This window comes from Symphalangus syndactylus, chromosome 8 (genome assembly GCF_028878055.3).
Source record: "Symphalangus syndactylus isolate Jambi chromosome 8, NHGRI_mSymSyn1-v2.1_pri, whole genome shotgun sequence".
NCBI classification, from domain to species: Eukaryota; Metazoa; Chordata; class Mammalia; order Primates; family Hylobatidae; genus Symphalangus; species Symphalangus syndactylus.
In genome coordinates, this window is record NC_072430.2 from 23,300,453 (window position 1) to 23,318,032 (window position 17,580).

General features: G+C 40.2%; 1 protein-coding gene across 16 annotated transcripts in view; it reads right to left on the reverse strand.

The window, feature by feature from the left end:
- UNC79 (unc-79 homolog, NALCN channel complex subunit) overlaps nt 1-17,580 on the reverse strand; it is a 309,568-nt gene that overhangs the window by 13,253 nt on the left and 278,735 nt on the right. For all 16 annotated transcript variants that reach the window (XM_063643951.1, XM_055288333.2, XM_055288335.2 and 13 more), the window contains 6 exons: nt 11,788-11,865; nt 7,854-7,943; nt 5,672-5,847; nt 4,216-4,402; nt 2,571-2,768; nt 129-206 (listed from right to left, as the gene is read on the reverse strand). In XM_063643951.1, coding sequence (XP_063500021.1) covers nt 129-206; nt 2,571-2,768; nt 4,216-4,402; nt 5,672-5,847; nt 7,854-7,943; nt 11,788-11,865 — 807 coding nt within the window. The remainder of the gene's footprint in view (nt 1-128; nt 207-2,570; nt 2,769-4,215; nt 4,403-5,671; nt 5,848-7,853; nt 7,944-11,787; nt 11,866-17,580) is intronic.

A 17,580-nucleotide genomic window follows, 5' to 3' on the forward strand; every position in this document is an offset into this window, starting at 1 on the left:
GAGCCTGAATTCTCCAACCCCCACTCTGAATGTTAAAACTAACTCTCTTCAGAAAGTACCTTCAACATAAATTCACATTTGTTTTTAGCAGTAAGAAGTGGTTTATAAAAATCATAAGGTTTTCCTACCTTGACAAAAATGGTCGAATTGCATTCCTGCAATGCCTCCATTAAACTAATCACATGGAGACACACCATTTCCACCATCTGAAACAACAAACATGAAAGTTAATTCCATTCCTAGTGATATCGAAACCTTGCAAACTAGTTTGCAGCCGCAGAAAACCGATGTCCTGTGCCCACAGGTCTTTCTGCGTAATGACCATAGGAGACCACTGGCAGTGGTGGTCATTCACCTCTGAAACTTCAAACCAGAAAAAGAATTTTAAAAAAGCTCCAGAGGCTTGGTAATTGTCATGCCTCCCTCATTCAACTTAGGGTTGCCAATGGAATTCAGGCATTGATCTCACTAATCTGCACTGCACTGACTCACACCAGAGGATAAATGGCCTCTGTTTCCTTCATTTCTAACTATGGAACTCTTTGGGTGTAAGAGTTCTGTATCACACTAGTCTGTTTGAGAGGAGGGTACCCAGGGAGGGGAGATGACAGATGCTTGTATTACTTTTATACACCATATAATGATTTAAAATAATATTATTTGATACTAAATTAGTCTTAGAGAAAGCACCAGATACAAAGTCAGACAATTACAGACTATTTTCCTCGGTTTTCTGGATATCTTTTGCAAGGTAAGGGGATTTACATTAGAATAGGGTAATTTTCACATCAACGTTCCCAGTAATATCTTGATCCTTTCTCAATCTTGATCCTTTCTACACAGTGTCTTCATCAGCAATAACTGTTTAGTTTACTGCAGATCTGCTTCTGAGGCTTTATTCTCCGTAGGACAAGGTAGCCATGCTTACGACAGTTCAAAGACAGTAGAAGTGATGTCCCTCATCAGAAATTCCTACGGCTGGATTTTAAATATTCCAGGGAGATTTTACCAGACTGGCTTATATGGTTTAACAAAATTTTCAGAATGAATTTAATTCAAATTCTTTTGTAATATCATTTGCATAAAATTCATGTGCAACAAATTCATTTGTAACATTTAAATATGGAGAGTGATTTGGAGGAGAGGTATTTCTTGGTATCAAAAAACTAATGATAGAAGGAAAAATTTTAATCTCTAGCTTAAGTTTAAGGCCTCAGTTTTGTTGTCTGTGAAATAACAGAATAGAATGTTTGATCTCCAAATTCTTCATTAGTCCTAGAATCTGTGATCCAATAAATGTAATTATTTTCCATAACAGAACTATTCAAACGCTAAGATTTTCACATAAACTTCCTTTAAATTGAACTAAGACATCTCTCTACACGTAGAATTGCCTGTATCATTTGCATCTCTAAAGAACAAAGCGCTTCACTAAAGGAAATATACAATCCCCTTTCTAATTAAGAACCAAAAGAAAACACTTCTTAGACTATTATTCTATCAGTTAAAAAAAATTTCCTGAATGCCTTTTATGGGCAGTGCAGTGTTGGGTTTCAGGGCACAATGGAATCATCATTATGATGTCCCTCCAGGTCCCCTGCTCCTCACAAACAAGAACTCTACTGATGGTGTCCCCATAACAAGACATTGGTTGCAGCTTTCCCAGCTGAGAGTCCTCCTCCAATACACAGTCAGAACCAAAGGACTCCCTTGTAAATTCCTTCCATATATCCTCCAACCTTGACTCCAGGATGAATACTCCACACTGGTTCAATGAAGTGGGCTTAGGCTAGCCATACCCCAGACATTTTCCAATGAGCTCTGGAACAGTCCCTCTCTTGGTAGCTGCTATATTCAATAGTACTGGATTTGAAGATTGGGGAGCATAGATCCTATAAGCCAGCTTGAAAAGGTGAGGCTCTTTTCAGGCTTTGAGGCTTGAGTGGAATGAACACCTATAATCAGTCTACTCTTAAACCACCACAAACAGACTACCTAATTGGCTAAGGTTTTTCCAAATTGCTTTGAAATCCTCAAGTAATATGAATTTCACTCCTAACCCTCTGACATTATAGCATCAAACAACCCTTCAAGGTAGATATTTCATACAACATACATTTGATGTCAGGCAGAAAAAATAAAAATTGTTTTTAATATTAATAACTGTACTTGTTTGCTTTTTTAATATTTATATATCAATATAAAAGTTTTGAGAGATATATACATTGTGGAATGGCTAAATCAAGCTATTTAACATGTACATTGCCTTACATACTTATTTTTTGTGGTGAGAACACTTGAAATCTCCTCGTAGCAATTTTCAAGTATAGAATATATTGTTACTAACTGTAGTCACCACGGTGTACAATAGATCTCTTGAACTATTGTTTATTTCGTTTTTAATCAAAATGCTTATGCAAGCAGAACATCCAGCTTATAAGGTAACAAATCCCTGATCCATTTATATAACCTTACAACTGAGATCTGTGAAAACAGGGAGTGTGAGGATTAGGAGTGGTGTGGACACTTTGAGATTCCATCTCAGAAGGGAAACTCGTCCGTGGACTCACCACTTTGTTATGGGCCATTAGCTGAAGGATGCTGGGTGTCACCCTACTCCAAAATTCTAGTGCTGTCAGTATCGCCGTGAAGCTGAATTCATTCTGATTTTGGAGATTTGTAGCGACAGCACTTTGCTCGCAATACACTGTCCAGAGCTGAGCAAAGATGAACGCGTGGAAGAGGGAGCACATGTGCAGCACGGAGGTCTGAAAAGGAAGAAGACGGCATTGGTGCATTGCATCCCAGCAGGCTGTGGCCCTCTATGGAGCCCTCCCCGCATGGCTTCAGTCTTGCCAGAGAGCACAGGGGAAGTACAAAGGCATAACGTTATCTCAGAGTTACAAAGTCATGATTCATCACCTTAAAACTATCTGCTCTGCTCTCTTCTCCACCAGTGGGAGTGTGCTCAGAGAACAAAGCACATTTTTGAAGAGAAGGCACCTTAATTTGCTGAAGAAATCTACCCACCCCCTTGCCCTTTAATGAAACTGACATTCCCATCCCTAAACTAGATTAGGGAGAATAATCATTCTGCCATGTTAGGATGTTTCCTCATCTGTAAAATGGGGATAATAGTAGTCTCTTCAAAGTGTGGGAGTAAAGGAGGTGATATACGTGAATACACTGCCCAGAAGTTCATAATCACAGCAGCAGCAGCAGAGATCCTCCTCCTAGCGGGAAGCACGTGCAGACAGAGCACCTACAACACACCAGAGATGGCGCCAAAGGCTTTTCCTAGATCACCTCCATCACTCTCCAACCATCCCCTCGTCTATTTCACAGATGAAAATCTGAATAACAGAGAGGTTAGACACACTTGTCAAGCTCACAAAATCACAAGTACCATAGTTAGGAATCAAACCCGGATCTGAGTAGAAATATTAGGAATCGACTGCCTAATTCCTTTTGTGAACATCATTTGGATCATTGGGATGGGTGTGCCATTTTATCACATTGTCAGCTTGCCCTGTCCCAAACCCGAGCTGTCCCCAAGGCCACTGTGACCTCCCAGAACTTGCCGAAGCTCTGTGAAGGTCCCCTGGCTCCTCGGAGCTGATTAGTACCAATGTGTCTGGTTTGCCCTGAAGGGCTCATGACTGGTGCCTGCCTTGGGTCTACTTTCTTCCTTTAGCACATCATCTGTCTCTGCAATTTACAAAGTTCCCCTGTGTAGGTCATGCCAATGTGTGCTTTAGTGAGTTCCCAACTGGCCTTCTTGTTTTCATTTTGTATTTTCCTGTATCTCTAGAGATTTCTGTTGAAAAGATGGTACATGAAGAATTAGAGAGAGAATAAATTTTCCTCCGTTTTGTCTCTGGTTTTAAAAACTGATCACAGAATTTTGATTATATTTCTAGCCTTTTATTTCTCTTCATTATTTTGAGACAGAAATGCCTGGGAAGCCAAATCTTGCTTGACTCCATGATTTATCTTCATAAAAGTAAGCTGAAAAACAATTTGGGGGCGGGGGGAAAGACAGTCTGGGAATCTAAACAACTTTAAATAAGACATTAGCACAAAGTTGTGTTTCTAACATCCACAGGAGGGCAAGTGATAAGATGCATTTTCTTCTCAGAAGAAACATAATTGGCTGATAAGGTTTCCATTAGCAATTGCGATGCATACAGTCTTAATCTTGCAGAAATCACTTACCTTTGATTGCTCTGGAAATCCAATCAGGATAACAATAAGATGGTCTGCAACATGGGAGCCTGCATCCAGAGGAATGGGCAGGCAGGGAGAGGAGGCATTTGGGCACACTGCATTGTGAGTGAGGGAACCCAGCAGCAGCCAGGACAGCAGTCGGATATGGGAGACACACTCGATGAATTCTTTAGGTCTATTAGAGAAGAAGGAGTGTTAAAGATGATTTTATGTTTTCTGTTTCATTGGGTGCATAACAAATGCTTATTGAAGGAAGGGATTGAAAGTGTGGTCTTGCAGGCAATCACATAAAACAAAACGCCAAGGCAATTGAGTATCAACAAAATGATGTATCTGTTTTTCTTGTTTTCCACTCTAATCCTGGATCTCAGCTTCTTGAGAAAAGAACAGCCTTTGGTGACACAGGATTACACAGCATTCTTCCACAAGCCTGACTGCCTCTCTGACTAGCTTCTCTTTCTAAACTCTTTCCACTCCTGTCTTTAGAAATTTCTTCTCTGGTGGGCCGGGTGCAGTGGCTCACGCCTGTAATCCCAGTGCTTTGGGAGGCCGAGGCGGGTGGATCACCTGAGGTCACAAGTTCGAGATCAGCCTGGCCAACATGGCAAAACCCATCTCTACTAAAAATAGAAAAATTAGCTGGGCGTGGTGGTGTGTGCCTGTAATCACAGCTACTGGGGGAGCTGAGGCAGGAGGATCGTTTAAACCCAGGAAGCGGAGGTCGCAGTTAGCTGAGATGGTGCCACTGCACTCCAGCCTGGGCAACAGAGCAAGACTCCGTCTCAAAAAAAAAAAAAATTTCTTCTCTGGCATCCCCAGTAGAGGGGAGGAAAGAGATGAGGAGATATAACACAGCTGCCCATTTTCCTGCTCCCCAGTGATCTTTTCCTCCTACCCTTCTCATTCCCACTCTACACTTTTCATCTGGACAGGAAGGCTGACCACGCAAAAGGGCGGGCTCAAACCTACCCTGAGTTCCCAAGTCAACAAACCCATACATGCCTCTCTCTTCTTTAGCCTCCCTAAAAGACAGGGTCAGGGGCTTGTACAATCTTACGGTACCGATTTCGTCCCTGCTATAGCTTTTGTTCCAGCTACAATCTAAGCTGCTTGAAGGCAAATATATTGATATATACCTATTAATTTACTTAACTAGTTGAAATCAAGCATTAAAGTGGTAATTCTAAGCTCAAAATTTTCATTCTTCATGAAAGGACAATTGAGGTTTTTGTGGGAGGACAGGTTTATTTTTTAGCAGCATGTCAGAGAGCATTCTGGGTCAGCAAGTACGTAAGGAGATGGGATCTGATTTCCATCTTCCTAACCAAGTATATTCCACTGTCATAAATCTTCAGTGTATTAATTAACTCTAGCTGAGCCCGAGGAAACTCAGGGGTGTCTCCTCCCTTCTTTACCCTCATTCCCGGAATAGTAAGGGTCTTACCCTTGCTGCATTGCAGAGGGGGGATGATAAAGCCAAGGAAGATAGCGGATCACAGCTTTGTTATCTCTATGGTTGCCCCGTGAGATGTCCATGGCTGCAATCTGGGCCAGCCCCACTTTGAGATGTCCCCCAAATGTATCTTCATGCAGAGGCTGGGAACATGTCTTCATGTGGCTCTACAAAACCGAATGGTATTTTGTAACTCTGGCAGACACCTGGACTCATTCCAGGCCATTCTTTGAAAAGATGACGTTGTCATTTTCACCCTTCTTATCGCCACTCTGAGCAAATAACCTGCTTAAACTTCTTCAGAGCCTTCCCACTGTTCTTAGGATAAAAGGAGGGAAGGTTCCCTAGCGTGGCCTACAAAGCCAGAAAGATCCAGCTACTGAGAACTTACCCCTTCAGCCTGCAGCTCCAGCTGTGTTGGCTCTCTGTGTTCCCTCCTGCTGCTATTCCCTTTGGAATGCCATTCCTGCCTCTCTTCACCTAATTGTTTAGATTTTAGCTCAAGTGTCACTTCCTCCGGGAAGCCTTCCCTGACCTCCCTGGCCAGGTGCATGCTGCTTTCTACCTCTTTTTCATAGCAATTTTGAGACACATTTTTACTGTCGTTTGCGTGAAATGTTCGGTAAATTTGGCCTCCACTACCAGACTATAAATTAAACAAGAGCAGCAACTGTGTCCACTTTTGCTCATCACAGCATCCCCAATGCCTAGAATAGTGCCATGACATTATAGGTGCTCATACATATTTGTTGAATTAATTTAGAAAGATTTCTTTGCTCAGTGTGAGCTCAGTGGGAAGGGCACTGAACTAGGCATTGAGACCTAGGTTCTAGACCCAGGTCTGTCCTAGCTAGTCCCATGGCCTTAGATAAGCCACTTGCCACTTGATCCTTCTGATTTGTTTCCCAATATGCAAAATCAGAGGGTTAGATTATGTCTGTATTTCCAACCTTTTGATGATCCTGGTTCCTACTTATTATTTTTCGAAAGCATCTGCAAAACAACCTAAACATGTTTAGGTAATAATTGTTTCCTCTTCTTTGTACATCAAAGTCATTTAAGTGTGGGCAATCAGATTCAGCAAGGAGTAACCAGCACAGGAGTGAACGATAGGGGAGCTCATTAAGAAATGACTGGGTTTACACATCGTGAGATAGTCTCAGTTTACATTCTGATTCTACTTTCTGCCTGGGATTTCCAAATCTATCACTATACCAAAAACCACTCTGATCATCTGAGCAGAGCCAGAGAACAGTTCAGTGATTAAGGGGCCATATTTTTGGCTGACGAACTTCTGGGATCACTAGCTCCTAATTATCAAAAAGGAATCATCTAGCGCCAGATTGCAATTTGGCTGCTCCTTGGACCATGTTTGGATTCTCTTCTGCCCTCTGTCTAGGGCCTTCCTCAGATCTCTCAAACTATTCATCTTTTAGCTCCCTAGTTGAATCACAGCAGGAAAGTGGACCTGCATCAGCAATTCATTCCACCCTGCAAAAACTCAATAATCTCAACAACTTCACTGGGATTTTGTCCATATGCAAATTAAATTTTGTTCTATCCCCTTTCATTAAGGATTTTCTTTAAGAAAATTGCTTCAATGGAGCAAAAAATAATACACGGTGTATGTTTGCATAACGTGCTACAGTTTATGAAAGTCTCTTCACGTACATTATTTTTGATCAAACCCTCGTAACAGTCAGGCAAGGTACAGATTATTAGATTCGTTCTTCAAATAAGGAAACTGATGCTCAAGGTAATTAAACGATGCTATGTGGTAAAAAGAGAATGAATTGAGAGTCACAAGAATCTTGGGTTCAACCTTGACTTTACCACTTAGTAGTGTGACTTGAGCAAGTACTACACCATCCCAAGCCTCAGTTTCTCCATTTGTAAAATGGGGATAGTATCTTAACAGAGGTATTGTGAGAAGTGACTATATGGCAAAAGTAAAGCTATGCATGTGGCTGATGCCATGTGAATGTCCTTTCCCTTCCTCTTTTCCTCTTTGCAAAGCTGGACCCTGGCTCTTGGATCCCCCAAGACAGGGGCTCATTCAACAGTGCCACGGCTGCCTCCCCAGGTAGCAATAAGTTCCCTATGGTCTGCTTAATTCTCTCAAAGCATCTCTGTTTTGTGAACCTGAGGGATGAGCCGGTGGCGGTCATCTCACCTTCAGTTTGGTCAGCGTGTGCATGTCTGCCATGAAATCCAGCACTTCGTTGATGTACTGCCTCACACACTCCATCGCTGCTGTCCCACACTGAAACACAAGGACACAGCTGGGTCACACCTTCATTTTTGCCCTGACTCCAATGATTGCCTCACTCTGGTTTCACGTTGTTTACTAAGGAGTTGTTGCACTTTCTGGATTTCTGACTCACTCCATTACTCTCAGCATGGTCTGTGACTGTCTGCCCAGCATTTGGACAAACATTGATAGAAGGTTTGTGGCAGAGAACAAAGAAACAGGAGAGGCCTATGGGAGATGGGGCTAAATGCTTTTATCCACCGGGTAATTGGACTGATTTTGTGTGTGTGTGTGCTTGTTTTTAAACTGCTTTGTATGCAAAGATTCAGCCTATGTCATGCCATTAGTATCAGAGTCTTTAGGATATCATTCATCCCAAAACATGGCAACACATTCTCATTCTAGGGAAGTCTTAGCTACACATAAAATACGTGCCACCAAATTCTACCATCAGAATCTCGAATCTATTTTCTGTCAAAAAAGTATATAAACAAGCATCGCGTTTGCTGAAAGAGTCAAAAATTCTCATGCTAGTCAAGTCGCTTGCGAATTAACTTCTTATATACAGTAGGTACACTACTAAATAGATAACATGTATTACTGTCAAGTTCTTGCTAGGAGATAAATGAAAGAAAGAATGGTCATCTTCCCCACATGCTCGAAGTGTGTTTGAAAAGTTTTGAAGGAAAAGAAAGCAAGTTTGTGTTTTAGGTCGTTAAATGACATCGGCCTGCTCTCCCTGAGAATGCAGTGAATTTAGGATTATAAGCAAAGCAAACGAAAATGAACAAGCAGGCTGCTATATCAAAGCCGTATGAGAGAAACCACACATCAGGCTGGGTATCATGTGGATCAAACGAAGCAGGCTTTGAAGCCAGATGAATACTATGCTAAAGGCCTTCCTCGGCTTTCTTTAGGAAAATCTGGAACATTATAGACTTAACTAGCTCAGCCAGTGGCTCTCATTTTCCCATATTCATGTAAATCTGCGCGGTACTGAACTATATCACCTTCTCTCTCTTCTAGAATGTTACGCTTGTCAGTTCTTCTGACAGGATAACAAACAGCAAAATAAGGTCATTGGCAGTCTGTCAGAGTGTTTTCCAAGCATTTCGTACATTCCAAAGTTTTCTTCTTTTAATTTAAATCAAGTGAAGGAATTATAAAAGGTTATTGTATTCCTGCTTTTGGAATATTAATCCTTTCGTGCAAGAAAGGATTTCCCCGCAATTTATTCCATTTTCTCTGACCTTTCACATGTCATGCAAATAGGACTGGAGACTCTGTTCTTGAATTTCTTGAAAGGGATTTGTTTCTTTCATAGGCAATATTTTATAGCATTTCTACTAGGCAAATGTCACTGAAAATAATTACTAGGAGCATTATTCAATATTTGTCTTTTAAGTTTGAATCTCAAAAAATGAGAGCAAGGAATTTACTACCACCGAGTCACTTTTGTTCTAGAGACAGCCAACTACATCTAATAAAAGCCTTGAAATTCACTGCATGGTCAGGAGAATCTTAGTGAGCCGTATATACTTAGAAAACAAAACATATAATTTCCAATCCCTCCTCCCTTTTTTCTACTTTGCAAAGCTCAAGAATAACCTTAGGTGTGTTACTTAAGAAATAAAACAAAAGAAGTCAAGCTCCATTTGTTTCAGAAGAGCTATATTTATTTCACTGGAAAACTAATGATTAAAAAGTTGAAAATATTCAAAACTTAAATTCATGAATTGAAGCAAATCATAGCCAATTCTTCCTCAAAACTAATATTTGATTTTAAAGTTACATTTCTTAGATTATAAAAGCAACACGTTTAATATAGGAAATTTGGAAAATACAGATCACTAAAATTAAAATTGAAATCACCATAATCCTAATTCCTGTCCTCCACCTCTGGGAAACCTACTGTTAATATTTCCTTCCAAGTGTTTTTAAATATTTTTTAATGTATATAACACACACACATACACATAATGTTTATAAGATTGAGATAACATTTTTCTAACTTGCTTTTTAATTAATACATCATAAGCATTTTCCAATTAATTAAATATTATTTGAAACTTTGATTTGGTAGACACATAATAGTCTATCTTATGGATGCACCTTATTTTATTTAAACAATACCCTGATGATGTTAAGACATTTACTTTGTTTCCGTATTTCTGCTATTTTAAGTGATGCTTTAATAAAAATACTTGATATAAAACATGTGCATATTTATTTTCTCAGACATATTCCTAAAAGAAGATTGTCAAACTGCCCTCCACCAAGGTTGGTTTTACTACCACTAGTGGCTTACAAGAATACTTGTTTCATTTATCATTGAGGAGGATCTGCTGGGGAGGGAAAAATGAGGAGGTATTAGTCAAAAGGTCCAAGGCTTCAATTATGCAAGGTGAGTAAGTCCTAGAGATTTACTGGGCAGCGGAGTCCCTAGAGTTAGAAATACTGTATTACATACTTAGAAATTTCCTAAGAGGGTAGGTCTTATGTAAAGTGCTCTTATTGCTAATGACAAACAAAAGCAAACAAACAAATAGGAAGAAACTGTTGGAGATGATGGATATGTTCATGGCATAGATCACGGTGGTTTCATGAATGTATAATCATTTCCAAACTAACAAGTCACATACATTAAAGATGTGCAGCTTCCTATATGTCCTTCATGCCCTGATGAAGTGTTTTTTTTTTTTTTTAAAAAAAAAGAAAAGTCTGCTGATTGGCTAGCCAATTTTAATTTTTACATTTTTCAATATTTTTATTCTTCATATTAACTTAGAATTCATTGATTGCTATCAGAGTAAAAGGTTTTTTTTAATGGCTTATTGGTCATCAGAAAGGGACCTATATGTTGCTTTGTTGTTGTTGGAATGTTCGTCTTTTAATTACTGATTTCAATAACCCTTTTATTATTAGGTTTTTTTTCAGCTATGGCATAGGTAGCAAATACTGAGTTTTAAAGAATTAAACAATAAAGGAAACAGCGAGCATGCAGCAGAGACTGGCTAGCCACGCCCCATGCCTGTCTTCTTCCTTGGCCCACAACTAGACCACATTTCCCATCATCCCTTGCAGTTGGGTGTGGTCATGTGACTGAGTTCTAGCCAATGGAATGTGAGTAGGGAAAAAACCACACACTTTTAGACTTGGCCTGTGAAAACCCCATGGGCCATATTCCCTTCCCTTTCCCCAACCACAATCAAGCTGATTGCAGTGGGCTGTACATAATGGAAGAAACCTGATCCCCGAGTATGTACGTGGAAATCCCCCTTTCCCTACTAATCGGGATAACCATTTAAACTTCACACGAGCAAACAATAAACTTTCATAAGTCATTGAGAACTGGGACTTTTGTCTCATAGAACCTTGTATTACACTATCAAGAACGCTTAAAAAAAAAAAAAAACATAGTTTAGTCATTCTATTCCCAGAAATCTATTATAAAGAAATGGTCTAAAGTATGGACAAGGATTTAAGCACAAAGATGTTCTTTGCATATTAGTTACAATAGAAAAATATAGAAAATAACTAAAATATCAAAAAATAGGCAATGTTTGTTAACATTATTTTTAATAGATAACATTTTCATAGCGTTTACTATGTCTGGCTCCTTGCTAATATGCTTTGCATGTATTATCTCATTCAGTCCTCAACCTATATGTTGAACCCTGTTATATCCCATTTGACAGATGATACGAATCAAAGAATTATAGTTAAAATACGTTCCAAAAGTCACATAGCTAGTAAATGGCAGGCCTCAAACCCTGATGTAAGTCTAAAGCCTACATTCTTAACTACTATTCTATGAAATACAAGCATGTAGACAATGAATTTGGTCAGGACTTACGCCAGGTACAGAGGCTATCATCTGCTTGCTCAGGATTGTTGACTCAGCTAGTTTGGTTCCAGCATCTGCACAAATAAACTAATAAAAAAGTGAAAGGATAATTATTTTAAGGGTATCTGGACAGTAATAAGTAATTTATCATTTTATTAACTTGGCTTAAATTAATTAGTGTTTATTTTCATGACGATCTGCCTTGGATAGATCAGATTTGCTAATCATGATGGTTCATTCCTATCAGAAACTCAGAATCACAGTACTAAAATTAACACACAGAGTCTTACTTTACCCGGACTGTTAAGTGGCACTGAAATGGTGCATTCAATCAAGGAAAAAATAAAAGATGTCAGCATTGTCAGATTTATTGTGAAGTCATTCTATTTATTGTTTAGTACTTCTTGACAGTTACTGTAAGCACATTTCATACAGTTTCATGATTTCTATTATCGTATCATATATTTAGAAAGAAACCAGAAAAACAATCAACCTCAGAGTGAGTATTCTATCTGTTTCTTCCCCACAGAGGACCTTCAGCATCTCATCTTCCTGCCCCTATTCATCCACATGCATCCTCTGTGCTGATAAAGACCCCCACTCCTTCCCTGGGTGCCCAGAGGACTTTTCACACACTTCCATTGTAACAGTCACCACGTCAGACTGCAGTGACTTATGAGTCTATTTCTCAACCTGCTATGAGCTCTTCAAGAGCACAGGCTTGATGCGCCTCATCCCCAGCACTAGCTTGGTGCTGGACACCTCAGAGGGGCTCAGTGAGAGTTTACAAAGCAAATCCATTAGCCAGTTATGACTTGAGATCATTACAAGAATGGATTTGCCAGATTTCAATTTAATTTGCTTCATTACAGATTTTGACAGGTGTTTCTCACTTAATGCAGCACTCAACTATTTATTAATAGTCTTAGGAAAAAAGTTAACCATGAAGTAGAGTTTGCTATGAGCAATTAGCTCCTGTTTAATTTATATTTCCTGCCCTCTGGCCAGTAGTCTTAACAACTTTGGGATCTGAAATTGCTGCTGTGCAGAGTTCAGAAGTTTCAGCACCAGTTGCTCCGCCTTCTCATTCATTCCGTTCTCATACTGGAAGGCACAAGGAAGCTGAATAGGTCAGCAGGCTCGGTCCCTGTCACACTGGGGAGAAGTAATAACAACGAGGGTCGCAGAGTAAATCTCTAGGAGGCCTGATAAGGAGCCATGGAACAAAGGAACAGAAACCAGCATATTATCGGGCTAGTCAGGGGTTTAAATGTAAGCATTATTAACAGGTAGCAGGTTTTGGCTAACTGGGTACACCTCTAAGCCAAAGGTCTCCTGAGGCCAAGGAACCCTTAGACTTCCAGCTCAGGGCCAAGAGCTGGTCTTCAAGTGTGGGAGGGCTGCCCTCCATGGAAAGCACGTAAGTGTATATAACTGAGTGGGGGCAAGAGGGCACAAGCAGAGCTGTCCCCAAGAGCTGTGTGACAGGAGTGGATACAGATCTCCACATTAACATTCTGTCATTTCCATTTGCCTCAAATACAGTTACAGAAAACTGAAGAATCTATTTAGCCATTAACTCTGAATCTGGCATAGAAGGGGGCAACTGGTAACATCCTGGGAACACCTAGCATTTTCTACGATCTTATTCAGGTTTGCTATGTCTGCTCACCTAACTTAAGCTTATTTCTAATGTAAGGAAAAGTAAATAAATCAGGTTTTAGAAAATGTAAAGCCTTTAACTCCAGCCAAAACCTATAAGTAAAAAAATAAAACCTGAAATATTTGATAGACATACACAGTGAACAGAAGGAACACTCTCAACCCAGCCTCCTGGTAGAGATTGCATGTTTTCCCATAAAATTCATTTTAAAAAGCTATCTAGGCCAGGTGTGGTGGCTCACGCTTGTAATCTCAGCACTTTGGGAGGCTGAGGTGGAAATTAGCCGGGTGTGGTGGCACATGCCTGTAACCCAGCTACTCGGGAGGCTGAGGCAGGAGAAGAATCGCTTGAACCTGGGAGGCAGAGGTTGCAGTGAGCCGAGATGGCACCACTGCACTCCAGCCTGGGCAGCAGAGCGAGACTCTGCTTCAAATAAATAAATAAATAAATAAATAAATAAATAAATAAATAAATAAATAGCTATCTAAGTCTTCAGTCTAAGACAACTTATAATTGAGTTCTAAAACCTCTGTGAGGACATCAGCATTAATTTTAATTAAGTTCTTTACATAAGAAATGATATTGCACAGCTAAGAGAGGCCACAGGGGAGACAGAGCCATATCTACTATGTGAGGTAAGGGGCTCACTTAGAGCTGTCTCTTTAAGGATGGTTTAAAGTCCTGGACCCCACTTTAGTATGTTTGCATGGCCTGGATGGGCCCTTGAGGTCAAGAAAAGGTGTGTGAAGAAGCAAAATTTTAAATGTCTGTATCTCCCTTCAGCAGATCACTTTCTCACCCACAATACTCAGTAAAGTGCAATGCAGAGCATAATGTAAGCACATTTCAGCATGGTTAGCAATAACGCAGCATCAAGATCTGAGGTTAGATCCAACTGTCTGATTTGTGAGAACTCTTACTAGTCAGAATTAATCAAAAATCACCCTAAAAGTAAAGGAGGTACACAGAGAATCTGGCGTATTAAAGGAAATGAAAGTGCATAAGCCTCAGAAATAATCTATTATTTTTTATCCATGCGTTGTAACCCAGCATATTTTTACATCAGATGCACAACTAAAACCTTAATAAACCTTTCTGTCTTTGTTTTATATGGCTGCCAACCACAAACTGAAAAAAATCTATTATGATCTTATAGAGCTGCTCAAAATATAATCATATATAACAAAAATCAGAGAAGGAAATGATGATTGCTGTTGAAGGAAGAGTTCTGTACTTTGAGGGAAATCGGGCACTGAAATATGCATTCCCCCATGAATACAAAAGAAACACGATGTCTATTATGTCATTACTAACTTCATTATCAAAATGATACCCAAAATAGTGTCTTCACCTCTCATCTCATAGAGTGATCAGATTGTTACTAACTCAACTAATATTAATAACCCCATTCAAATGATAACTCTGTGAATTAAAAACAACAGCTGTTCCTCCACTAGTTCTCTGTCCTCCAGCCCACAATGAACCTATCTTTAAAAGAAAACCTTTCTTCAACAATATGATCTCTCATAACTTCAATATGCAGGTATATCCCACGGAGTGGGAGTGGTACATGCAAATTAGCAGAACATCTACTTTTTTTTGAGATGGAATCTCGCTCTGTCGCCAGGCTGGAGTGCAGTCGCGCGATCTCGGCTCACTGCAACCTCCGTGTCCCGGGCTCAAGCGATTCTCCTGCCTCAGCCTCCCGAGTAGCTGGAACTACAGGCAGATGCCACCACATCCAGCTAATTTTTGTACTTTTAGTAGAGACGGGGTTTCACCATGTTAGCCAGGATGGTCTTGATCTCTTGACTTCGTGATCTGCCTGCCTCAGCCTCCCAAAGTGTTGGGATTACAGGTGTGAGGCATCGCACCCAGTCGAATATCTACTCTTGACACATAATAGGAGCTAAGGAAATTCTTTCTGATTTGAACTTAAACAGTCTTTATGGTGGGAGTTATCACTTATTATGAAAACTCTATCTTGAGAACAATTATAATAACCTATTACACATAAAATATCCACAGCAAACCAGCAAAAGAGAAAATATTGGAAACAAAAAGCAAAAATGTCAATAGACCTGAATTAAAATAATGTGCCAGTGCATCTGTCCAAAATGCAAAAGGAGAACTATGCCCTGGGGATCAACAATTTGGACTCTGAAATGACATTTTTCTATTCAGCAAATTCTTTCCTATCTTCACGCCTCTTTTTCTTTAAAAAGAAAAAATCCACCTGAACATTTAAGGCCACCCAGCTTCATATGTAAATTCACACATAAACTTTACATATGTAAACTTCATATGTAAAAAAACTTTATATGTAAACAACAGTGGTCATGGCTAGACAACCACAATAGAGCAGGCTGGGGAATTCCCCATCATGCCAGGCCTCCAGGGAGAACTTCTAGGAATTAAAAAACAGATTGGTACCAGTTACTGTCTTGACATGTTTAAAACTTGGGTGATCCCACATTTCTTGGACAAGCATTCTATTTGTTCTTTAAGGGGCCTCTCTTACTGCCAGAGTATTTGGTAACACAAAGGTATGGTCTATCTATGAGAAGAATAGAAATGGTTCCATCTTAGTGAGCTCATCTATCTACTGTTATTAATTAGAAAAGTAGTAGAGGAAATACTAGCAGTTCCCTATGGGGTGAAAGAATGAATGGCAAATGCAGCATTGGAGCAACAGACTTCTGTTTTCAGCATGGGGACCAGTGTCATTCATGATGGATCACCTAGGGAGTTTTTCCTTCTGGTTACTGATTTTTTTTATGTTTCCAAATTGCATTTTCAGTTAACTAAACCCACCCTCACTGGGTGGCCTTCAGATGATGGTCACTGATATCCATAAAGAAAGTCACTGTCTGCTCCTGGCAGATCATCTGTCCCTGATGTAAGCCTGGTTGTCCAAGTGCCAGGAGCTGACAATGCCCATAGGTAAAGGGGAAAGGCTTCCTCTGACTCCAGCCTAGATCTCTGGCCTAAAAGAAGCTTCCAGAGAGCAGGCTGTCATTTCCACTATTCTACAGAGAACACCTGGAGGACCCAGGCAGTCAAGGGCAAGAAAAAAAGCAACTGAGAAACCCTAGAAAGAGGCACTAGGCCAGGCGCAGTGGCTCACGCCTGCAATTCCAGCACTTTGGGAGGCCGAGGCAGGCAGATCACGAGGTCAGGAGTTCGAGACCAGCCTGACCAACATGGTGAAACCCCATCTCTACTAAAAATACAAAAATTAGCTGGGTGTGGTGGTGCGTGCCTGTAGTCCCAGCTACTCAGGAGGCTGAGGCAGGAGAATCACTTGAATCCAGGAGGTGGAGGCTGCAGTGAGCTGAGATCGCACCATTGCACTCCAGCCTGGGTGATAGAGCAAGACTCCATTTCAAAAAAAAAAAGAGGAACTACTCGCAAGAGAAACAACATTTCTCCTCATCCCATCTGATATGGTTTGGCTATGTCCCCACACAAATCTCACCTTGAATTGTAATAATCCCCATGTGTCAAGGGGCCAGGTGGAGATAATTGAATGGTGAGGGTGGTTTCCCCCATACTGTTCTCAGGGTAGTGAATAAGTCTCACAAGATCTGATGGTTTTATAAATGGGAGTCCCCCCTGCACAAGCTCTTTTTCCTGCTGCCATGTAAGACATGACTTTGCTCCTCAATCACCTTCACCGTGATTGTGAGGCCTCCCCAAACATGTGGAACTGTGAGTCAATTAAACCTCTTTCTTTTATAAATTACCCAGTTTCAGGTATGTCTTTCTTAGCAGCATGAGAACAGACTAATATACCATGTGTGGCCCCATGGAAGACTTCTCTCCATGACTTAGGCACGACCACAGGGCAGAAAAGGGAACTACTCTGTTTTAAGGTATGCCTCACTTTTATTTCTCTGATTAGAAATAAAAATTGCTTAAGAGTTTATAGAACAAGGATTTGTTACTTTGAAATGGCTTAAATTTTTTTTTCTCTTGGTGCTGAAACCCAGGAACAAACCACACTCAACATTTTTTTTTTGGAGAAGACTGAAACATTTCCATAAAGTTGTTTTTACTGGGCATGATCTGAAAATGTCTCCAAAATACCCCTTCAATCTGAATAATTTTACAACTTGACGTTTTGTAACTTAATGATT